This window comes from Rhinatrema bivittatum, chromosome 7, assembly GCF_901001135.1.
Source record: "Rhinatrema bivittatum chromosome 7, aRhiBiv1.1, whole genome shotgun sequence".
NCBI classification, from domain to species: Eukaryota; Metazoa; Chordata; class Amphibia; order Gymnophiona; family Rhinatrematidae; genus Rhinatrema; species Rhinatrema bivittatum.
This window is the reverse complement of record NC_042621.1, coordinates 109,426,377-109,452,147: the sequence shown is the minus strand read 5'-3', so window position 1 is coordinate 109,452,147 and position 25,771 is coordinate 109,426,377. Positions and strand designations below refer to the sequence as shown.

Below are 25,771 nucleotides of genomic sequence, written 5' to 3'. Positions count from 1 at the left end.
GGCAGCCACTGGATAGCCGGATAAATCACTTATCCGGCTATCTTTTAGCCAGCCTATTTGTGGCAATGAGCGGATCTGGGCGGTGCTACTTAAGCAGTTCATTTAACTGGATAAGTAGCTATATTCATTCTTATTTGGTTAAGTTAATGAGATAAGTTATATCAGCCATAAAGTTGCTCTAACAGCCGGATTTAACTTATACCGCTGAATATCCCTTGTAACTTAGCTGGATAAGTCATATCCGGCTAAGTTACTTACCCAGCCAACACTGAATATCGGACCCATGATATCTACAAATATTGCAAATGTTGAACCACTGATAATCCTCCCTGTTAAACAGTGAGATTATGAGTGAAGTATTGATAAGTACTGGTTTTATGTGGTTCAACATGAATGTTTTCTATTGGAATATGTGGAGATTTTAATTGTGAATGGGTTTGTTTAAAAAAAACTATTGATGATTTGCGAGGTCACGTGATGTGGTGATTTGGGACGGATGCTGGTCCTGGATCTCTGAGAGCCATTCCTCCCCTAGAATCACTCTAATTTGCTTCTATCCATAAGCATCTTTTACTGTTTTACCAAGGTGTGCCTAATATATGTCGATATTGCCAGTAGTTCTTTATCCCCAATACCGTAGTTCTTCTCCGCTGAAAGAACATGGATGTAAGATTTTTGAGTCACTGGTCTGGCTTAGCACGGCCCCTATGCCCTCATCCGAGGAATCGTCTTCCACAATGAGCTTTTAGACCGGTGGGTTGAGTCCATTTTTGAATGCTCTCCAGCTTCTGAGGGTCCATCTGGAAGCCTTGGTTTGAAACAATGTACCCTAAGAAAGGCACATATTCCTTGTGGAATTCGCATTTAGACAACTTGGCATATAAATGGTTCTCATGAAGTCTCAGCAGCACTCTTTTGACATCTTCCAGGTGGGTATTCAAGTCCTGGGAAAATATCAAGATGTCGTCCAAGTACACAACGACACATTGGTAGAGTAGATCACGCAGAATGTCGTTCATCATGTTTTGGAAGGCAGGCGGGGCGTTGCACAGGCCAAAGGGCATCACCAGGTATTCAAAGTGCCCATCCCGGGTATTAAAAGCCGTCTTCCATTCATTGCCAGAGCGGATGTGAACGAAGTTGAAGGCTCCTTTGAGATCAAGCTTGGAGAATATCTTGGCTCCCTGTAGTCTATCAAATAGCTCCGAGATGAGTGGTAAGGGATAGCGGTCCTTTGACCTCTGTAGTCAATGCATGGATGTAATGTTCTGACCTTCTTCCCCACAAAGAAGAAGCCTGCGCCAGGGGGCAACTTGGAGGGCCTTATGAAGCCTTTCTGAAGATTCTCCTATATGTACTCAGACATAGCTTTATTTTCTACTACGGAGCGAGGGTAAACCCTTCCTTTGGGTGGTTCTGTGTTAGGCTTCAAATTGATGGTGCAGTCGTAGAATCTGTGTGGAGGCAGCACGTATGTGGCTTCTTTGGAAAATACATCTTGAAAGGATGCATATTGAGGCAGCAACCCTGGCAACAAGGTAGTTGGCATGCAGGGTATTGGAGCAACTTCCATCAGGCACTTGCCAAGGCAATCTTAACCCCAATGTGAAAGCTTCAAAGTGGCCCAGTTGAATTGAGGCATATGTTTCTGCAGCCACGGTAGCCCCAGTACTAAAGGGTGCATGGCCTTCTCTAGCACAAAGAAGGAAATATTCTCTGTATGAAGAGCACCGGTACGTAAGTTCACTGGTTCGGTGAGCAGGGTTACTCCACCCAGTAAGGGCTCCCCATGGATAGAAGATAGGAGTAGTGGAGACGTCATGGTAGTGGTGGGAATCCGCAAATGTTCCACTAGACGTCTCAATATGAAATTTCCTCCTGCCCCAGAGTCCACTAAGGCAAGGGTCTGGTATTCTAGAGGTCCACAGATTAAAGATACAAGAAGAGAGAATGGAAGAGAGGGTGCAGTTAGACCTAAGAAGAGTCTTCCCACAGGACTTAGGTCTGCCAGTTTCCTGGACATATGGGGCATGATTGTACAGCCTGACCAGCTTTGTCCACAATACATGCATAGTCCCAACCTCTTTCGCGTTCTTCTCTTTTTTTAAGTCAAGTGACTGCGGCCTAATTGCATTGGTTCTTCTTCGCCAGCAACTGGAACTGAGGGAACAGACCTGGGTGTACACTTAACTCGAGTCTCTTCCTGAAGTGGTCTTCTGGGACTCTTGGCCTCTTGAACCTTGTCACGAAGTTGGCGATCAATTCTTGTTGCCAACTTCATTAGTTCTGCTAAGGTCTCAGGCATCTCTCGAGCTGCCAGCTTATCTTTCAACTGGGAGTTCAGTCCTTCAAAGAAGAGGGTCTTCAGGCATTTAGGGTCCCAATATAATTCTGACGCCAAAGTCTTGAATTCTATGGCGAAGTCCGGCAAAGGTTTATTACCTTGTTTCAGATGAATCAACGTAGATCCTGCTGTCGTGTACTGGGCAGGGTCATCGAATACTGATCTGAACAGTTCAAGGAACCCGGCAAGATCATGCAGGATAGGGTCATCGTGCTCCCACAGCGGAGAGGCCCAAGCCAACGCTCTTCCATCCAGATAAGACAAGATATAGGTGGTCTTGGCATAAGCTGTAGGGAAATGATTAGGTTGCTAAGAAAAGTGCATGCAACATTGATTGATAAATCCTCTACATTTCCAAACTTCCCCTGAGAAGCGTGTTGGTGCAGATAGAGGTACAGTTGTCTTGACCGTCACTTCCGGCGGTGTATCTTCTTTACCTGTGGTGGTCGGTGTATTCATCTGTGCGTGGAGAGCAGAGAGAAAGGTAAGGCACAGAGTTCGAAGCTGTCTGAGACCGACGGACGCAACACCCTCACTTCGGTTTTCTGGGTTTTTCTTTTTGATTATTTTTCAGTATATTTCTGCTAAATCAGCTTTTATATTTTTGATGAGGGACGAAATGTTGGATTGAAAAGTGACATCATTGTTGAGGCAGTGTGATATGTAAAATGTATTTGGGGGATGGCACTCAGTCACATCAATATGTACCTCATGCTCAATAGCGAGCGCTACTTTTGTAGGGAAAAAGGGGGGAATCATCCACAATGCCCGGTTTAAGAATGTTTAATAAGATGAGCATATTTGCATATGAGCTTTGGGGGTTCCTAAGGGAGCGATATGAGGAATTCAAGGGTTCGCTGCACAGGCTGGAGTATAGTGAATCCAGGACCGGGTCTGGAATTCTTTTGGGAATTCTTTTTTCTTGGAAGTATGGGGACAGAGGTTAAATATACTTCTTGGAATGTAGCAGGACTTGGGTTGCCTATTAAAAGGGAAAAAGTAATGAACCATATAGTCTTCTTGCAAGAAACGCATATGAAAGACCAGGAACACCAAAAGTTACATACGGTAAGCATTGTTGGAACCAAGTTTTTTACTCTTCTGGGACATCTAAAAAGAATGGGGTAGCAATTTTGGTCCATAAGAAGGTAGCATTCCAATTGGAAACTATACACACAGATGCAGAAGGTAGATATGTGCTGGCTAAGGGTCAGCTTAATGGGCGTATGATTTTGTTGGCATCTGTGTATGCCCCTAATCAATATGACCATCAGTTTTTTTCTGGATTAGTTAAAGCTATGGTAGATATGGGACCTGCCTTAATTGTTTTGGGTAGCGATCTTAATTGTGTTGCAGACCCTGAATTAAATAGGAGCACAGGAGTACAAACCTAAAAAATGGGTCTAGATAAAGAAATCCCTTTTTATTGTGCCAGTCTTAATATGATTGATATCTGGAGAGTACGCCATCCTGAAGAACAAGATTATACACATCGGAGTAGATTTTAAAAGAAGTGTGCTATCTGGCTCGCGCATATGTATGCCTGATTTTATAACATGCGCACGCATGTTATAAAATCAGGAGTCGTCGTGCGCAAGGGGGTGCACAATTGTGCACCTTGTGCGCGCCGAGCCGCGCTGCCTTCCCCCATTCCCTCCCAGGCCACTCCAAAATCGGAGCGGCCTCAGAGGGAATTTCCCTACCCCCCCACCCCACCTTCCCTTCCCCTACCTCCCCCGCCCTTTCCCCCCCTACCTTTTCCTTTGCTTTTTTTTTTTATCTCCAAACTTACGTCAGCCCTGGGGCTGAAGTAAGTTGCGTACGTCGGCCAACTGCCGGCGTGTGATCCCCAGCACAGCGGCAAAGGAGCCTGACTCCGCCCCGCCCACATCCTGCCCCTTTTTGCAAGCCCCGGGACTTACACACATCCCGGGGTTTTACGCATGTCGCCGGGCCTTTTTAAAATAGGCCCGGCGCACGTAACCCTTTTAAAATCTGGCCAATTATGCGTGAGTTCATTTTTCCCTATCAAGGATTGTCTACTTTTTGGTGTCTGAGGAGTTTTTCCAATGCATTGACAAAGCGTCAATTGAGAATTTAGTGATATTAGATCATTGCCTGATGGAATGTCTGTTTTTGCAACACCAGGATAATAATCCAGGGTTTAAATGGTGAAATGCCGTTGTGGCTGGCCAGTGATCCTGAATTTTGTATTTTCCTTCAAGATAAATATACACTTACATCTTCTGGACTGTGCTAAGACTAGGTTTGTTTATTATGTAACTTTCTATCTTGTTTTTATTGCTATTTTTTAGTTCTTATTCATTTATATTTATTTTATTATCTTATTTTACCTTATATTGTAACATGAACAGTAGTTTAATCTTAGGTATATTGCGTTTTATTGCCTTTATTGCTATTATTATTATTTTTATTGAGTTTTATGATTTTACTTTGTGTATTTCTGATATGGCTGTTAATGTTATATTCCTCGTACATTGCTGTAAACTGATGTGATGGTAATTCCAAACACAGTTATAAAAAAATCCAATAAATAAATAAATTTGAAGTAAATCATGAGATCCATAAGGTGGATCCGATACTCTTTTGGGATACCTCTAAGGTGGTCCTTCAGGAGGAAATCATCAGTTAGGTCAGTATGCGCAAAAAAAAAAAAGCTCCATCGAGATATTTTAGACTTAGAATGCCAATTACACTATTACAAAATGCAGATGGCTCAGACAAGTACACCAGAATGGGCAGGGAAATTTAAGATAACTCAAAAGGTACTTAATGATTTACTCCACCAAAAAAACTGTTCATTCCTTGTTTATGTTAAAACATAAGTTGTTTCAATTTGGCAATAAATCTGGGAAAATGCTGGCAAATCTAGCTAAAGCACAAAGGCAGGCAAATTATATAGGGGGCATTCATAATTTTTTAGGGCAGATAGTTACTTCTACCCGTGTAATAGGAGAGATCTTTAAAACTTTTTATCAAACATTATATACATCTGATGCTCCTTACAAGGTGAACAGAGATAATTTTTTTTCTCTGGCCTAGTACTACCACAAGTGTCTGAAGAGGTGTTGAAGGGACTAAATTTGAACATAACAGTGCAAGAAATTGAACAGGTGATTCAAGGTTTGCCTAATGGTAAATCTCCTGGTCCTGATGAATTCCCGGCTATATATTATACTTTGGAGCAATGTAGTTTTACTGTTGCAAGCATTGTATTCTAGAATGATCACAAAGTTATGCCAGAGTCGATGATGTTGGCTGCTATAACGGTTTTACCGAAGCCAGGGAAAGATCCTCTTAATGCTGCCTTCTATAGACCAATATCCCTCCTAACCCAGGATGTTAAAATATATGCAAAAATCCTTGCTAACAGGTTAAAGTTCTTCCTGCCAAAAATCATATCTCCTGAACAAACTGGATTTATGCATGGTAGGAAATCATCTACTAACATCAGAAAACTGATAATATCCCTAGATGCCTGTAAGTGTTTTGGTTATCAGGATTCTATTACAGTTAGCTTTGACATAGAAAAAGCTTTCAATAGGGTGTCATGGGTTTTCTTAAACTTCACTTTAACTACCTTTGGTTTTTCTGGGCAAATTTATGAGGCAATATGAGTGCTTTATAAAGATCCAAAAGCATTTGTTTAGAGTTAATGGCTCTCCTTCCAAGGTGTTCTGTTTATAGCAGGGTACCAGGCAGGGTTGCCCCTTATCTCTTCTGCATTTTATTCTTACCTTGGAACCTTTGGTAATTCATATAAAGCAAGATATGGGTATTAAGGGAGTGCAAATCGGTCAAACTGAAATGAAGTTAATTCTCTTTGCTGACGATATTTTGATGTTGCTGACCCATGCACGGGAGTCCAAATCGAATGTTTTCACTATTATTGAAGAATTTGGTAGTTTTTCTGGTCTAAGATTAAATCTGACTAAATCAAAGGTACTAAATGATGGTGGACTATTAAAATCTAGTTGGGTGGGTTTCCCTTTCAAATGGGCAGGTGATACTATTAAATATTTGGGCATATTAATTCAATGCACAGTAAAAGACTGGTATCAAATTAATATAAGTCTCATCATACAGGAATTTTGAAGGAAACTTACTAGCTGGGCATCATTACCCCTATCTTTATCTGGCAGAATTGCTCTAGTAAAAATGGTATTGATACCAAAATTATTGAATGTTCTGCAGATGATGCCAGTTTTTCTTTCCAAAAAAGATGTTAAACTTATTAATGCTCTTTGTTCAGAATTTTTCTGGAGGGGTAAAAAGGTGAGATTGCCAATAACTCGCTTAATTATTCCCAAACTGGACAGAGGAATGGGGTTTGCTAATCTTCAGTATTATAATGTAGAATGTATTATGGGTTCTGTCAGGGAATGGATCGTTGGGCGATCGGATGATCACTTTATGGATATGGCAGTGCAGTTTGTAGCTCCGTTAAGCTTAAGCTATCTTCTTCCTGCCAATGTTTTGGAGTCTATTATATATCAGATGGCTCAGAAGGGGTGGAAGTTTGTTCGTTCTTTCATAGGATTGTCGTGGCGTAAATCTTACTGCCAGCCTTTGGTGGAGAACCCAGATTTTATACCAGGCAATCTGCATAGAGTATATGATACACTGTCGAAACAAGGTCAGGGGTATTTACACTCCTTTAGTAACATAACAAAAAAAGACATACACTCTTGATTATTGTACAATTCATTTCAATTTTTGTAGTATTCATCATTTATCGTTTATGCATTACGAAATTACATTCATGTTTTGCATTCTACTAGTGAAGGACCTCTCACTAATGGGAGATTTCAACGTTTCTTCCATATGTGAGGGAAACAAGTTTTTAAAATTGCAACTATGTATGCATATCTTCATGATAATTCCGATTTTGTAGTTTTTCAAACTTTGATTGCCATATGGTCTACAGACCTACAAATTCCCCTGGATGAAGATGACATTTATGCTTGTTGTTCTTATATGCATAAGGTGGTCATAAATGTGAACTTGAGAAACTTATTTTAAAATCTTACATAGAATAGTTTATTCGCCTAGGAAAGCGTATAAGGCCCATATAGCAAATAAGGACGCCTGTCTTAAATGTTCTAGGGCAAGGTGAACACTTCTACATTGTTGATGGGAATGTCCTGTAGTCCAAGATATTTGGGCAGTGCTATTAACTTTTTTTACTTCATTGATTCCACTTCCATTTCCTTGGACTGCAGCTTTCTGTATATTAGGTCATGGGGAGGCCCAAAAGGGTTTGAAAAGATCCTATCGGCTATTAATAGCCAAAGTTTGCAAACAGGCACTGAAATATTCATTGGCCACATGGTTGATACAAGAGGTTCCTTTTTTTTTTGGTATGGAGAGCTGCGATGGTAGAGCTCTATATGCTTGAGAAAGTGTCTTTGGATAATGCTTCTTTTCAACGTTCAAGGGCACATAGTGAAGTTTGGGAACATTTTTTGCTTGCTCTACCTAAGGAATTGAAGGATAAATTGTATTAGGTTCATCATTATGTGGGAATATGTTAATTAGACAAGCTCTGGTCTTACCCAAGTGTACCCACTCTTACTTGCTCTTTTGTTATATATTGGTATCATGGGGGTGGATTGTTGGGGGATGGGGTGATGTGATGGAATGTTCTGTTCAATTGTTCTTCATGTATTCTTGGATACTGCAGTTTTTGAGAAGTGTGGCTTTTACCGCTCTTTATTGTAAAATTCCAATAAAAACATTTAAAAAAACCCAAACTCTTGATTTTGTGGCATGTGTGGGCAGAAGAATTCTGTCAGCAGCAGTTTACAATATGGACAACTAGCTGGAACAACCCCTGAAGAAGCCTTTTTAGATGAAACAAAGGGTCCTTGTTGGGTTTTTAATATAATCCCTTTATGGCTTGGGGAATCTTTTTATGTGGTTTTTGGCCACAGCAATAAGGAAGGAATTTGATAGTCTGCAGTACAACATGAAAAAACGTTTTCACCTTTGCATTTATTGAAAGAAGAATGTTAGTTAACATTTTGGGGTAGATTTTAGTACGTGCACGTGTGCGTCCATGTGCACGCGCTTCCCGGCGCGCACACATGGATACGCGGATTTTATAACAAGCACGAGCCAGCGCGCGCACGTTATAAAATCAGCAGGCTGCGTGCACATGCGAGCCGGATTCTGTAATCCAAGCGCTCATGTGCGCACGCAGGGGGGTAAGCTTTGTGCCAGTTTCTCGCGTCGACACATCGCGGCCTTCCCCAGTTCCCTCCGTTTGCTTTAATTAAGGAGCGGACTGGGAGGGAACTTCCCTACCCCCTATTATAACCTCCCTTCCCCTCTTCTCCCCAACCCCTATTTCCTACGTTTTTCCTTTTTATCTTTTTTCTTTGCACTTACTTCAGGGCCCAACCTGTTGTGCTCGCCGGCAGCTGGGTCAGCAATCAATACCGCTGGCCCGCCCGGTCCAAGAAGCCTGGCAGTTCTGCACGTAACAGGAGTTATGTGCGTGGTCGGGCCCATTTGAAGATGCGCACGGCGCACATAAGGCCTGGCCACGCGCATAACCCCCGATTTTAACGCACGTGGGGGATTTAGAATTAGGAAATTTACATGCTAAAAAACGAATTATTTAACTATTGGGACGTTTGAGGTTTTTTCAGGTCATTGTTATGTCTAAGAGGCCATATGTGATTATAAGGATTTTATGTATATAATATAAACAATTTTAATGTGAGTCAGCAAACATGTGTCTAAAAGTTTAATTTATTGAGATGTTTCAATATCAATAAAGTATCTTAGAGATAAAATATTGTATTTTGGTGGTTCAATGCGTGCAATATGGGGAAGATTTTCAAAGGCTACGCGCATAACCCGAGAAAATCTGCCCCTGCGCGCGCCGAGCCGAGCCTATTTTGCATAGGCTCGGCGGCGCACGCAAGCCCCGGGACACACGTATGACCTGGGGCTTGCAAAAAGGGGCAGTCCGGGGGCGTGGCAGCGGTCCGGGGTGGTTTGGGGGCGTGGCCGGGGCATGGTGGCGGTCCGGGAGCGGGGTCGAGTGCTCTGGCACAGCGGGCTGCTGGCACGGGCAGGCGTAACTTTTGGAGTTAAGGTGGGGGGGGGATTTAGTTAGGGATGGGGGGTGGGTTAGATAGGGAAAGGGAGGGGAAGGTGGGGGGGCAGAAAAAAAGTTCCCTCCAAGGCCGCTCCGATTTCGGAGCGGCCTTGGAGGGAATGGGAAAAGCCATCGGGGCTCCCCTCGGGTTCAGCACGCGCAAGGTGCACATGTGTGCACCCCCTTGCGCTTGCCGAGCCTGAATTTTATAACATGCACGCGGCAGAGGCTCCAGTGTTCCCAGATACAAATCTCTCTCCAAAAATGGGGTAAGTAATTCTGGGCTTTGATGCTACATCCCAGTGCACTGTGTATTTATCCACTGGCCATCAGCTTTGCAGGTACAAAATGTATCAGAAGAGGTGGTCAGAAAGCCAGGACCAGGTCACTCAGCAGCTCCTAGGCACACACACACAAATGAACGGAAACAGATCCAAAACATATGCACTGATAGTCACACACACAGACAGATAGAACATGCATAGGGGGGACAGGCACACAAACAGATAAGGCACTAATACTCAGGTATACACACAGAGTCAAATGGACACACTTATAGGATCTCAGACGTATTAGTAAACTGTTGTTTAGTCTCCACAACAAAAAAGTATGGGGAGGACAAATCTCCATAGTTATTTACTCAGGTATAAGGGCTGTTTGAAAACTGCCCTGCCTCTATGATGATAAAAGTCTAGACATGTTTTGACAAACAAACTTATTTTATCCACATACATTCTTGGGAAGGCGTGTTTAGGTGAGGGAAGGAAAATAACCTGCGCAGCTTGCATTTTTTAATCGATGAAAGTTACTCCCTATTATTAGGTATCCCTTCATCACATAATAAACCTCTTCAGATGGTTCAAAATACGGCAGCCAGAATTCTGACAAATTCACGGAGAAGAGATCACATCTCCCCCATCCTCAAAGACTTACACTGGCTGCCGATTCATTATAGAAATCTATACAAGTCCATCACCACAATATATAAATCTATCCAACAAATCGCGCCGCTCAACCTACAAATCCCTTTCAAAAAACATACATCCTCCAGACCCATAAGAGAGCACTATAAAGATTCCCTTCAGGTACCTCATTCCAAAACCTCCCTTCACATAACTCTCAGAGACAGGGCATTCTCCACTGCAGGACCTCCTCTGTGGAACTCCATCCCAACGGATCTAAGGCAGGAACCTTGCCTCCCAACATTCAGGAAAAGACTCAAAACGTGGCTATTCAAAAAAGCCTTCCCAGACTCGGATTAAACTCATTACTCACCTCACCTACAACCAACTTCCAAGACCTACAACCAACTTCCAAGCACTACCAGTATGCAGAAAACCATCACTTATGACCACTACCTTTATATAAAAAACTGTATTTATTTCAAATGAACAAATCATTTTAAATCACATAATTCTTGTAATGTACCCCGCCATACTTCGGTTAAGATACTATGTTAAAGTTCCTTTCATTTTTCCTCTTGCTCCCAGTTGTACTCATCCCTGTTTTATTGTAACTGTAACTATTTTATGTTTAGCACCTATTATTTATTTCGTTCATTGTTCCTTTTCTCACTCCACTGTTTATTGTAAACCGGCTTGATGTGATTCTCTCACGAATGCCGGTGTAGAAAAAACTAAAATAAATAAATAAAATAAAATAAATAAATAAAGTTGTTTTTATATGGAAAAAGTGGGTGCAAATGCCGGTGAGTACTCTTTCCTTAGGGCAGCTTTCAAAGGGACCTTTCCTCTGAGAACTGGTGCAAAGCCCACAAGTAAAAAGTACCCACGGACTTTGCATCAATGAGGGCAGTTTATAATTCCTAACGAACAGCAAAAGCCTACACAGGAGGTAGACCGGGCTCTGCCCCAAGCGCTGAGAAAATGGCAATATATTACAGACACTCATTAAAAAGAAAGTAAAAAAGCACCCTTTCAGAGAAAACAGATGCATGTTAATTGGGCTTTAAAAAAGCATTTCACTCTACCTGGTCCTCTGGTCTTAACCTCAAACTACTGCAAACAGGAAGTGGGGAGGGGGAAAAAAACCCACTGATCTAGTCACATCTATTTATTTCTCTATCAGCTGTATGGTAAAGATAAACATGCAGACTTCTTGGGCAGCAGTGAGGAGTGAGACAGCATCATAGTCTCAGTCCTACCCTCTGTAACATCTTTATCAATGTTCTCCCCTACTACTGGAATAATCCTCAGCATGAAATGTCTGCTGTATGCAGATGATCTAATCATGGCGAGAAGATTTTTCAAAAGAATTTGTCTGGGTAATAAGCAACTTGGGTAAATTCCCCAGGCTGAATATTAGCCCCCTCCTCCACCAGCAGCCAAAAGTAAGTATTCTGTACTTTTAGCATGGGAAAATGGGTGGGGCTGGGGTTGGGGACCGATGGGGGTGATAAAGTATACATGGGAATTTCATTTTGAAATTCTTGTGTGTACTCAGCACCAACTACAAAGCAGGTACAAAGTCCATGGGTACTTTTGTATGCACAGTCCCTGCCAGCCCCAACTTTTCAAAGGGAATCTACAGAGTTTCCTTTGAAAATTAGCTTGCAGGTCTCACAGGAACAAAGTGCACACTGACCTGTACAGTGCCTCTGGGCTTTCAAAATCCCTTTGAAAATTATTTAGTAATTTTCAAACAGTTTGCATACTGGTATTTATTTAGAAATATTTATTGGCCACACACTCCGGTGGTCATGGCGGCTCACAATATTCACATTCACAATTGTAGACAAGTTAAAATACATTACATTCAACATAAGAATATCCCAATAATAAAACATAAAAACATGCTAAAATACAGTAATCTCGCTCCCCATACTCATATTTATCACTTTCCTCAGGTCATGATTCATTTATTCATCAGGACATTCAGCTATCTATATTAGATATTAATTATTTGAATGGTTATAAACATTTAGTCTTTAATGTATTACTTTATCATGCCAATACAGTTTCTTGAATCTGAATGTGAAGTGAAGGTACCTTTTCAAAGCGGGCTTGAATGATATTGGCCTGGTTGATAAGTCGCTGTTTAAAGTCTGCCAGGCAATCATCTTTCAGCTGCAGTGCCTGCCACTTTACGAGTTTCTCAGGATTGCCCATTCGGGCCAGGAAAGGCGCCAGGTAATCCAGCTCCTGCTCAGCCTGACGCAGACGCTCCTCCTGCAAAGCAAGCTCCTGGAGCAGAGAGACAGAAACAGCAAACTTTGGACATTGTGCCACGTTCTGAGTGCATGGAGTGAAGTGCCAGAGAATTGCAGGCCAGATCTAAGTAGGTCAGCATGGTCCTGTCACATTCAGCAAGGGAATCAAAACACAAGAGGTAACCACATTTGGAGCAGAGAAATATCCACTGGAAAACAACACATGTTCTCAGTAAGATTCATTGCATTTTCTAGAGAAAGAACAGCAAGACCAGAGCTTTAGGAGACCACAAATATTTCAGCTCTTGTTCTACCAGAGATGCTGAATTAATTTTCTTCTTAGTCTTTCTTTTTCCTGCATATCTGGCCATGAAAGAGGTATTGGCCTCTTTCCATCATTATCTATTCTTATTGTAAACCACCAGGCATACAGGGGAAACCTCTTGCTGAAGGTACTTGGGATTTTGAGGATGTCAAGATAAAGTCTTTTGATCCCTTGATTCCCTGCTACCACTAGGGATCTACTTAAAAGGGAAGGTGTCCTACCTAAACCCACCTCAAAATCCTACCTCCCAACTGTGTAATTAAATTATGGGTAATGCACAGAGCCCAGGGTTCCACTGGAGTAGGAAGGAGAAACTAGGGTGTAAAGAAGTCCCTCACATAGATGCAGGTAAATTATATCTTTCACTTACATTAATCTTATTTCTTAAAGAAAATGGAAATAGATGTTTACAGAAAATTATGTTTATTCTTCCAGAAAAAATTCTGTAACTGCTGCTACAAATGGAATACTACTAATTAGATATAAAAGGGCTTATTGTAAAAGCCCTGTGTATGTGAAATCCGAGAGATACGAGCATGGCGGGGATGTGCGCGCGCGCTGCGCAAATTTTCTAACACCCGCAGCCACACACGAATCTCCAAGCACGTGCAGAAGAAAGGGTTTTTAGAAAAGGAGCGGGCAGCTGTCTGGGTGGGGTGTGGACGAGCTGGGACAGCGCCATTAGGCACTGTCCTGCTGAAGTGTGCACCGGGAGCCGACCCGACCGCCCAAGTTGCTGCTGCTTCGGACTGCGGGTAAGTTCTAAAACAAAACTTAAGGTTTAAGGTTTATTGTTATTTATATACCGTTGTCTCAGCGAGCCTTCACAGCGGTTTACAATACAACTTTCTAGGCTAGTTAGCATGGTTTTAGGGGTTGGGGTTAGTAGGGGAAAAGGAAAGCAGGTTAGGTAGGGGGTTTAGGAAGTTCCCTCCCAGTCCACTCCAATAAAGGAAGTTCCCTCCCAGTCCACTCCAATAACGAAATTGCCCAATTTGTCGTGGTTAGGGGGATTTGAACCACGAATGGATTTTCCCCGAACTTCAAAGAAAATTTGTTTTTCGGGTTAGTGGGGGGGGGGGGCACATTTATTAAAAAAAAACAAAAAACCCACCCCAGCCCTTCAAATTTATTGTATTACGATCCCCTCACCATCCCAATTCCTCCCCAAGACTTACTAAAAGCCCTGGTGGTCCAGCGGGGTCCCGAGAGTGATCTCTCCCTCTGGGCAGTCTGGCTTGCTTAGAATCAAAATGGCGTTGATAGCCCTTTGCCCTTACGATGTGGCAGGGACCGACCAATGGCACCGGTAGTCCCTGTGACATAGTAAGTGCAAAGGCTTTCGGCGCCATTTTGAATACTGGCAGGCGATGGCGCGAGTGCAGGAGATCGCTCCAGGACCCCCGCTAGACCACCAGGGACTTTTGGCAAGTCTTGGAGGGATGATAAGAAAACCACACGAACCATTCTTGGGGTTTTCCTATCGGTTTCGGGGTAGGGGAGAAAGGGAACACATCCAAACCCCCCCCAAACTCACCCCGACCCTTTAAATATTATTCTTTAGAATCCCCCACCCTGCCGACCCCCCCAAAAAATGTTCTTTAAATACCTGATGGTCCAGCGGGGGTCCCAGGAGCGATCTCCCGCTCTTGGGACCCCCGCAATGTGGCGCCAGCCGTCCATTGCTCCTACCATATGTCAGGGGCCGAACAATGGCACCGGTAGCCCCTGTCACATGGTAAGGGCAAAAGGCCATCGGCGCCATTTTGTTTACTGGCAACCGATGACCCGAGAGCGGGAGATTGCTCCCGGGAACCCCGCTGGACCACCAGGTACTTAAAGAAAGTTTTGGGGGGGGGTTCGGGAGGGTGGGGGATTCTAAAGAATTCGATTTTAAGGGTCGGGGTGAGTTTTTTGTTTTTCGGCTCAGGCGCAGCTGATTAAAACGCTACGAATCGCGAGAACAAAAATGTCCCACAATTCATGTACGATTCCGATTCCGGCTACAATTCCGGACCTGATTCACATCCCTAACAGACAGGGCTGTATTTTTGTAAGTTGCTTGACTTTTTTACCTCTTAAGAACTGTGGACAGCTCCGGAAGCGTACAGAGTTCAGTCGCTGCCTCCGCTGACCGACGGCTTCAGCCCTGCACAGCTCAGCTGTTTTTATGTTTTTAGCGATTTTTTTCTTCAGCGCTGATAACCCGGAAGGCCGCGTGCATGTTATAAAATCTGGGGTCGGCGCGTGCAAGGGTGTGCACACTTGTGCACCTTGCGTGCGCTGAGCCCAAGGGGAGCCCCGATGGCTTTTCCTTCAAGGCTGCTCCAAAATCGGAGCGGCCTTGGAGGGAACTTTTTTTTTTGATCCCCCCCACCTTCCCCTCCCTTCCCCTATCTAACCCACCCCCCGCCCTAACTAAAAATCCCCCCCTACCTTTGTTGCAGGAGTTACACCTGCCCAAGACAGGCGTAAATTGTGCGCGCTGGCCAGCTGCCGGCGCGCCAGCCCCTGGCACAGGCTGCTGTGCCGGAGAACTCGGGACCGCCCCGGCCCGCTACCACGCGCCCCTGCCCCACCCATTTTTTAAAGCCCCGGGACATGCACGCGCAGGGGTAGGTTTTCAGGGGTAGGTTTTCAGGTAACCTTTTGAAAACCTACCCCTATATTGGTTCAGCCTATTTGTAGCACTGAGCTTCTTTCTTACTGAGGCACCTATGCCACAGAAAGGGCATAAAGGTTAAAAGTCCTGATCAGATTTGATGGTAAAATGCAGGTTTCCTCTTTATGGGAGCCTTAAATGATGTTGAATAGTGGTTAAACATCTGCTGGAAGTGCACAGGATGTGCATGGGTCAAGAAATCAATCTGTATGCAGCATAGGAATATTCCAGAACCCTGGATCAGCTACGTGGGAGGAGGTGTAACCTGCCTTTTTGACTGAAAAGAGTGAGTACATCCCCTGAGGGGCTCAGTTATGGAACAGAAATGATAAAAACTAACTGTGCAGAGTCTGGGGCTGTTCCAGATTGCAAGGAAAGAGAATGGATCTTAGAAGGGAGCAGCCAGGAGTGCCTGGAATAGACTTAGTTTTTGGGTACTTGCCAGGTTCTTATGGCCTGGATTGGCCACTGTTGGAAACAGGATGCTGGGCTTGATGGACCCTTGGTCTGACCCAGTATGGCATGTTCTTATGTTCTTATGATTTTCCCTTAAAAATCCCCAGAGGCTGGAGAGCAGAGGAAAAGAAGTACAGAATGCAATACAGCCTGGAAGTTAAGAGAGTAAAAGCTAAAAGCTGCACTTAACTAAAGCAGGATCTCACCTGAGCCAGGAAGCCAAACTATGCCAGGAGGAACTTGTTTGGGGGCTCAGAGAATCCTGAGGCTATAGCAGAGGGATTTTTCCTTGAGCTGAGTAGGACAATTTGTGAATAACTATTCTGCTAACAGGCCGATACAGTAAAGCGCGGCCACGGTTACCCTGTTTCTAACCCACTTTGTACCCACAATTTGACCGCGTAAGTCTAACCCGCGATTCACTATCCGTTTTTACCAATCCTTACCGCTTCCTGAAACCGACGCGTATCCCTTTCCGCCTGCGGCACGTATATGATATGTAAACGATCGGATTAGCTATTCCCTCTGATACAGTAACGTGCGGCCCGATTATCGCCTTTTTAACCCGCTGTTTTGCCGCGTCTTTAACCTGCTAAATTACCGCCTACCCTTACCCCTGAGTTAGTGTGGTGAACTTAGCAGAGAGAGACGAAATTCAAAAATGAACAGTGTTAAAGCTCACTGCAAAGGAGAAATAATTACTAAAGTGGCAGCAATACTAAAGCTGAAATGATGCTATTAAGCTGTCAGCCAGGAACAAAAGAGAGAAAACGACTCGACATGTTATTAAAGCAAATAGTGAATAAATTGTAACAAACTTACTGCATGTGAATTTTCTTTTGAATGACAAACAGATACGTCGCCAGGAGAAACAAGAACTGCTCCGGAGCAGCCCCAGTCCTCTCTCCCCTCCTCCCGAGGTGCGCACCGCGGCTCCCCTGCCGAGAGCGGCTTCAGCAGCCCGGGGCGGATCGGGCGCTCCCCATGCGAGGCGCGGCTTCCAGCAGCCCCCGCCGGTGAAGGTGCATGAGCGCATGTCGTGACCTGAGCGCCCGGCTGGAAGTCGGAGGTCATGGCGTGCGCTCATGCACGTACAGGCGGGCGTTCATGCACCTTTGCCAGCAGGGGCTGCTGGAAGCCGCGCCTCGCATGGGGAGCACCCGATCCGCCCCGGGCTGCTGAAGCCGCTCTCGCCGCCGGCTGCCCAAGGGAGGCAGGGGAGCCGCGGTGCGTGCCTCGGGAGGAGGGGAGAGAAGACTGGGGCTGCTCCGGAGCTGTCAGCACGCCCGCATGGGAGACCGGCACCCATGGACGCCCTTCTGCTGTTGGGGGCTTGTGTGGCCAGGCAGGAGAGCAGGGGCTGGGGGAAAGTTTGCCAGTGAAATTTTGTCTCTTGCCCGTCCGAAGGAGGCGGAAAATCGGAGCTGCGCGCACAGGTGAACCATCCACTTCCTGGTACCTGTCATTTCAAATGTCATTTGAAATGACAGGTACCAGCGCACCCAGGATACTGTATAGGCGCTCTATACAGTAAAATGGATTGCGCTTCATGGATGCGGCTTGCATTTGCGTGTCATTTAAATACTGTATCGAGCGGTATGTGATCCGAACTGTGTGCGCGGCAAACGCGGGTGCGCCCGGCACTGCCGCACTCTTTCTTACGCGTCCTTACTATATCGGCCTGTAAGGAGACTAAAGAGAGTACCAGGCTAGCTTGTGCAAAAACTAAGGAGAAGAGAAATAAAGTAACCAGGGTTATTGTGTTGCTGTAAGAAGAAACTTATTTAAAGAGAGGAGCTTTAAGGAAGAGAGTGAGATTTCTGGAACTGTAATTCTGTTTGATTTCTGCATCTACCTGAACTGTTAATGTCATTATGTTTGATCCTGAAGATCCTGCAGTAAACCTGAGTCTGGAGAGTGGTTTCTTTATGTGGAGTGTTCTCAGCCTGACCCTGGCCCTGCAGGTTATCATGGCCCCGGAGATATATTTCCCCACCTTGGGATAGTAATCACAACGCTCTCTGAGGCTGGGGAGGTTTACATTACCATTTCTTCCCGCTGCTTCTTGCTCTTCTCATTTCTCTCTGTGTCATAGATGGAGATGGTGAGTTCAGTGGCTTGCTCCTCTTCAGCCCGGACTCTCAGGATCTCCAGTACCTTCCAAGAGAAGTTGGGATGTTTCTTCCCCAGTAGTAACATCAAATAGTACATGCCCTCTGCCCTCTACTAAAGGAAAATTAGTTCTTACCTGTTAATTTTCGTTCCTGTAGTACCAAGGATCAGTCCAGACTGCTGGGTTATGCCTCCCTTCCAGCAGATGGAGTCAGAGAAAAGCTGAAAGGCACCTCCCATATAACATAGTGTGCCACCTGCGATTCCTCAGTATAATCAATATCAAAGCAAAATGAATGTAACATATGGTAAACAACCAATGACTAGATCAAGTCAAACAGTAACCTCTGAAATAACTATAAACGTTTGACAAAAAGAACTATGTTGCATCTGAAGGTATATTCTCAAAAAATCTGCAAAGAGAAACAATACAATCAGTTGAGCGGGACTCACCTTCCTCTGGGCGGGTGTCTGGACTGATCCTTGGTACTACAGGAATGAAAATTAACAGGTAAGAACTAATTTTCCTTTCCCTGTACATACCAGGATCAGTCCAGATTGCTGGGATGTACCCAAGCTCCCCTAAAGGGGGTGGGACCTGGAGATCCCCGCTCGAAGCACACTGCTGCCAAACGAATCCATCTTTGGATCCCGCATGTCCAAGCGGTAATGCTTGGCCAACGTGTGCAAAGATTTCCAAGTAGCCGCCCGGCAAATCTCTTGGGGTGAGACACATTCGCTCTCCGCCCAAGACGCCGCTTGCGACCTAAGAGAATGCGCCTTAAGTCCATCCGGTACTGGACGCCTGTGACATATGTAAATTGAAGCAATAGTGTCTTTCAACCAGCGGGCAATAGTAGCCTTAGAAGCCTTAGTCCCTTTCTTAGGACCATTCCACAAGACAAAAAGATGGTCGGACAATCGGAAAGGATTAGTTACTTCCAAGGAACGCAAGAGGACTCTGCGAACATCCAACCTCTTGAGATCCTGAGCCTGATGAGCATTCCTATCCTCATCTGAGAATGCCGGCAACTCAATCGATTGGTTGACATGGAAGGCCGATATCACCTTAGGCAAAAAGGAAGGTACGGTCCGAAGGGAAACCCCCGAGTCAGCGATGCGCAGGAAAGGGTCCCTACAGGACAACGTTTGAAGTTCTGAGATCCTTCTAGCTGAACAGATAGCCACAAGAAACACCGTCTTAAGTGTTAAATCCTTTAGCGTAGCTCGCTTCAAAGGTTCAAAAGGAGGACTACACAGGCCACGAAGAACCAAATTTAAACTCCAAGATGGACAGATCGAGAGCACTGGTGGCTTTAGGTGTTTGACACCCTTCAAGAATCTGGCCACGTTCGGGTGAAGAGCGATGGAAGAACCATCAACCTTACCTCGAAAACAGCCCAAGCCTGCTACCTGCACTCGTAGCGAGCTGTACACCAAACATTCCTTTAGGCCGTCCTGCAAGAAGGCAAGAATGTGACTAATAGCGGCCTGCCGCGGGGACACACTCAGCCCACGGCACCACGAATGAAACACCTTCCATACCCGAACGTAGGCAACAGAAGTAGAGGTTTTACGAGAGTGGAGAAGAGTAGTAATAACCGCCTCCAAGTATCCCTTCTTTCTCAATTGCCTCCTCTCATAAGCCAAGCCGCTAGACAAAAGCAATCGGCCTGATCGAAAAATACCGGGCCCTGCCGGAGGAGGTGCGGTAGATGACCGAGGAGCAGGGGGCCGTCCACCACCAGGTTGATCAGATCTGCAAACCCATGGCCTTCTTGGCAACTCCGGGGCCATCAGAACAACCTGCCCCTGGTGGGATTCGATCCGGCGCAAAACCTTCCCCACCAGCGGCCATGGGAGAAACACGTAAAGGAGAATATGTGGAGGCCAAGGAAGAACCAGAGCGTACACCCCTTCTGAGCCGTGTTCCCTTCTGCGACTGAAGAAACGAGATGCTTTCGCGTTCAAACGAGTTGCCATCAAGTCTAACCGTGGAGCCCCCTACCGGCTGGTGATGAGCCACAGTGCCTCATTTGATAGTTCCCATTCTCCTGGATCTAGCTTCTGCCAGCTGAGGAAGTCCGCCTGTTCGTTCTCGACCCCGGCTATGTGGGATGCCGCTATGCGAGACAGATGGCGCTCCGCCCAGTCCATCAACATGTCCGCTTCGGAGGCTACTAACCGACTTTTTGTGCCCCCTTATCGGTTTATGTAAGCCACGGTGGTCGCATTTTCGGATAGGACCCGTACCGCTCGGTGGTGAACCAGTGGAAGAAATTGGCGCAGCGCCAAGCGAATCGCCCTGGTTTCCAAGTGATTGATGGACCACTTGGTCTGTGGCAGTGACCAAAAACCCTGCGCTGACCACGACTGACAGACTGTCCCCCAACCTGTCAGGCTGGCATCCGTCGTCATGATTATCCATGGGGGGGGGGGGGGGCCTTCAGGTCCACGCCTCGAAGCAAGTGATACATAATCAACCACTAATCCAGACTGGACCTGGCTGGTTCGAGGAGCGGTAACAGCAGCTGGAACTCTGCCGACTTGGGGTCCAAACGAGAAAGTAGTACCCTCTGCAAAGGCCACATAAGAGCAAAGGCCCAAGGGACCAACTCCAGGGTAGATGCCATAAAAACAAGAACCTGCAAATAGTCCCACACCATGGGTAAGGGAAGAGCTAATAGGCGCCAAACCTGAGACATTAGCCGCTCCACCCTCACCAGTGGCAGGGAAACCTTGCCCATACCGGTGTCAAAACTTGCTCCCAGAAATTCCAACACCTGGGATGGAACAGCTGGCTCTTGGTATAGTTGACAACCCAGCTGAGGGAACTCAGACGACTCAGAACTGATTGTACTGTGTTCTCGCAGAGCACTTCCAACTTCGCTCGGATGAGCCAGTCGTCCAAGTAGGGATGTACCAGTATGCCTTCTCTCCGAAGACTCACTGCTACCACCACCATCACCTTGGTGAAAACCCTCGGAGCCGTCGCCAGCCCAAAGGGTAGGGCACAAAACTGGTAATGTTGCCTCATGATCATGAACCGTAGAAATCTCTGATGATATTCCTGGATCCCTATGTGGAGATAAGCCTCTGTTAGATCCAAAGAAGCCAAAAACCCGCCTTTGTGGACAGCCGCAATGACGGATCTCAATGTCTCCATTCGAAATCAAGGGATTTGCAACGCCCTGTTGACCTGCTTCAAATCCAATATCGGGCGGAATGAGCCCTTCTTCTTGGGAATGATGAAGTAAATGGAGTAGCGACCGGTCCGACGCTCGACTGCGGGAACCGGAACAATGGTCCCCAGAGCCTGCAATCGAGACAGTGTTTGAAGAACCACTTGCTGCTTCGTCTGAGACCCGCTGGGAGATACTAGAAACAGATCGCGAAGGGGTTATGCAAAATCCAAAGCATAGCCGTGATTTGTAATGTCTAGAACCCACTGGTCTGAGGTTACCTTGGCCCATTCCTCTCAAAAGCAGAAGAGTCGCCCCCCGATCTCCGGAACTGAGGGATGGGCCGGTGCCCCTTCATTGGGACACTTTCTTGTTGGCGAAGGCATGAGAGGTTCCAGAGCGCTGAGGCCGCCTGCCATGAAAGGAATGCGCCCATGCTTGAGACCTTGTGGGCATCTGCCGAGGGACGTAGGAGGAAGAACCCCTACCTGAGCGGAAACGGCGCTGTCCTCGAAAGTGGCCCCTAAATGCGCCGGGTGAACGAAATGATCTGGACTTGTCTTCCGGCAGCTTGTAAACCTTGTTCTCTCCCAATGAGCGAACCAGCTGCTCTAGCACATCTCCAAATAAAAGCTTGCCCTGGAAAGGAAAGGAACCCAGCTGAGACTTAGAGGAGGCATCCGCCGACCAGTTACGGAGCCATAGCAGTCGCCATGCGAAACCGCCAAAGACATAGTGTGGGCAGAGGTGCGGAGGAGATCATACAAAGCATCTGCTGTATAGGCCACCGCAGATTCCATGCAGTTCGCCTGCTCAGCTTGCTCCGGAGGAAGGTCCTGGGCCGTAAGCATCTGTTGGACCCAGCAGAGAGTAGCCCTCTGCATCATGCTGCTGCAAACTGCGGCCCGTACTCCCAATGCTGACACTTCAAAAATCCGCTTAAGCAAAACTTCCAGGTTTCTATCCTGGAAGTCCTTGAGCGCTGTGCCTCCTGTCACAGGAATGGTAGTATGCTTGGCAATGGCCGTGACTGCCGAATCTACTTTAGGGATCTTAAGATGATCCATAGACTCATTAGGGAGTGGATAAAGCTTTTCCATTGCTCTGCTGACCTGCAAGGTGGCTTTAGGGGTATCCCATTCCAGTGACATGAGCCGGAAATGCTTTGAATGAAAAGGAAACGTTTGCGGTGGAGCGCGAAGCCCCGATAACACCGAGTCTCCCGGCGAAGAGTTCGGTATCGCCTGTGGAACTGGGATCTCCAGTTCCTGAAGCACATGGGAAATCAATAGGTCCAGTTCCTCTTTGCGGAACAAACGGAGTGCCTGCGGATCATCCCCCTCCACTGGATCGGCACTGCTCACATAATCACCCACATCATGATTGGAGGGGTCCTGAGTTATCGGATCCGCAGGTGGGATAGGAATGGATAGTCCATCCCCCGGGACCACGTGGAGTACCCTCGGTCCAGGTCTCTCCTGGTCTGCTGAGGCCTTAAAACACTTAGCCTGGGCAGGAGACCGGCTTTCCCAGTCAGCTTCAGCTTCTACATAAGCCTTATGCAGAAGCAACACAAATTGAGAGGAAAACGGGTGATGTCTCTTTAAGGGCCCCCCTGTCGGCAAAAGCGGGGGAGGGGCCGAATCCTGCTGAAAATCGCGCGGTCTTTGAGGGCTTAGTGCCGGAGGGGAAAGAGGAGGGAGCTCCTCTCCCTCCCCCACTGAATCTACATCGGGTTCTGAAGGAGGTAAGATGGCCGCCGCCCCGTGCTGATCGGCAGCGTGCCAGGCCTCTGCCTCCGAGCAGGCTGCTTGCTCAGATGTCCACTCAGGCGCAGCAGGGCTGATCCCTGGCCCGAAATCGGCCACTGCGAAGGCTCCTCGCCCCCGGGAATACACCAGGAGCAGAGGCCTTCGCGGGAGAGCCGGTACCCCGGCTCTCCGCGGCATGGCAAAAGCGCGCGAAATCAGCTGGGTGACATGCCACCCCCTCCGGAGGCCCGGGAGATTGAGACAGGCGAGGGCCGCAAAAAGTGCATACTGAAATGACAGAAATAAAAGCACTTTCTACCTAAAAAAAAAAAAAATCTTCGTACTTTTTTTTTTTTTTTACTAACTTTAATCAGCTCTCCCAACTCAGGGGAACAACCTCCCTGAGCCACCAGAATACTGGTTCATCAGAGGAATTTTTTTTAACTTCTCTGGAAAAGCTCTGCCTCAGAGGAATGTCACTTCTCTGCAGGAAGGGGGAGAGTGACCGGCCCACCGGTAAATCCTCCACCATATAGCTCACCAGGTTAGGGAAAAAAGTCTTTCTCCGGGAAATGGCTTTAGGGCAATGCCCTGCCTTGCCTGTCTGTGTCCTTTTTTTTAATTTATTTATTTACTTACTTTTTTTTTTTTTTTATACCCCTAGGAATTGATCTAGTCAGAGGATTCTCCCTTTAGCATAAACCAAACCTATAAGAAGAACCCTCCCAAATTTAGAGATGATCAGGACCGCTGCTGGAGTCAGAGAAATACTGAGGGATCGCAGGTGGCACACCAGGATATATGGGTGGTGCCTTTCAGCTTTTCGCTGACTCCATCTGATGGAAGGGAGGCATAACCCAGCAGTCTGGACTGATCCTGGTACGTACAGGGAATGAGATGTATGCTTCCCCCAATCATTATCAGTTATTCTTAGCTCAGAGGTTCGTGTATGAAATGCCTCAAACTGAAGGAATGTAAGCAATAGTTGAGACACCCAGTTCAAAAGTCCCATTCGGCACTCTACATATAATACAGTGGTTGCAAAACAAATAAATGCATATCTTCAATCAATAAAAAAGAGGGCAATTTCCAAAGCCATTTAAATGGCTAAAAAGCAATTTACATGCATATTTTAGCTGTCTGAAAACTGTCTTCTTTCAATGCATCTGAAAATATGTGGGGGCATGCAATACTCCCACTTTTAGCTGCTTTTAGAGGCGATGTTCTTATTTTGTATGTTATTTTCCATGAAAAAAGCACCTGCACAAAAAAAAAAGCAGGTACAAATGGCCACTGGTACACTGTATTTGTGGCAAATTTTCAAGTAAAAGTTTTCAGTTTTTCCTCTGTCTTCCTCTGCTGGACAGGAGGCTCAACCCACTGTCTGGACTGATCCGGGTATGTACAGGGAACCTACCGTATATAGGTCTTCAAGGCAGTGACTGCAAAAGCCTTTTAATTTCTGGCTCTATATCTCCTGACTCTTTAGCAGGTCTCTCCCTCTCCCTCTTCTGTGCTTATGGCAGCTACTTTATACAAGTTGCTGAAGAGCAATTATGTAAATAGGCTTCCACGAAGCCAGGCATTCCTGAACTTTTAAGACTTTGATGGCATTAAACACTTACAAATCTAGCCCAAGGGCTGTGGTGTTTTTAGTTCATTATCCTTAATGTTACAGGGGATCATGGACTGGCAGTGATTTCAATGCCTCCAGGCCCTCTAACTGCTGCACCTTTAAGGTCTGATTCAAATGTGATGACCCTGCAACTAAGGGAGGACACCTGAGCTAAATGTGAGGGGGGAAAAGGCATCCAAGGTCCCTGCTCCATAGCTACACGCCTGGGCCAAAGGAATGAGGATAAGCCAAAAGCCCCAACAGTGATACTGCTGGGTCTTTAAGCTTTTTGTTGTTGTCCTAGCTACCAAACTTGGTTTATCTTTTAAATATGAAATAAAGATATGCTTTTACTTAACTATGTCCTTGCAACAGTTTGATTGCAGAGTGCAGGGTGGAACATTTGAGGCTTGCTACCTGTTTTCAAAGATTAGCACCACAACGTGCATGTTTCATTGCAGCCCAATGTAAGTGCTCTTCCACATGGTATGGAAGGGAATGGATAACTCATCTGATGTCGCCAGAAGCAGACAACTTGCTCAGTGTAGCAGTGAAGGGGAGGTGACTCACCTGTTCTAGCTAGGCCTGATATAGATGGGAACAGGTTCCCATCTTACATGGCAGTGGATAACTAGCATGCTTGTTTGACTGGGAATGGGAATCTTGCCTGATGTGGCCCATTTGCCATGAACTTCCTTCACTGCACGTCACCATACTCACCTCTGCCTCAGACTCCCTCACACGAGCTATGGCATCCTGTTCTGCCTTCAGAAGCCCCATCAGCATCTCATACACAAATAGCTGCTTCTTAAACTTCTCCACTGGCTCAACCTGATCACAAAACAGGAATGAATTAGTATATCGGTTCACATTTCAAATCCAGCACATTGAGCACAGACCCACAAAAAACAGCAAGAATATTATAGGACTTCTTTACCATAGTAGCTTTCCAGAAACAAGTTGTATTTAGGACCAGGTTTAAGGATTAAGAAAAAAGAAATCTGAAAAAAAACCTTACAAAATTGT

The 25,771-nt window shown here is 45.9% G+C and overlaps 1 protein-coding gene across 2 annotated transcripts in view; it reads right to left on the bottom strand.

Moving 5' to 3' along the window:
* Positions 1-25,771, bottom strand: part of DRC7 (dynein regulatory complex subunit 7) — a 178,725-nt gene that overhangs the window by 10,002 nt on the left and 142,952 nt on the right. For both annotated transcript variants that reach the window (XM_029608921.1, XM_029608922.1), the window contains exons 14-16: positions 25,466-25,576; positions 18,132-18,242; positions 12,482-12,676 (exon numbers count right to left, since the gene is read on the bottom strand). In XM_029608921.1, the coding sequence (XP_029464781.1) occupies positions 12,482-12,676; positions 18,132-18,242; positions 25,466-25,576 (417 nt within the window). The remainder of the gene's footprint in view (positions 1-12,481; positions 12,677-18,131; positions 18,243-25,465; positions 25,577-25,771) is intronic.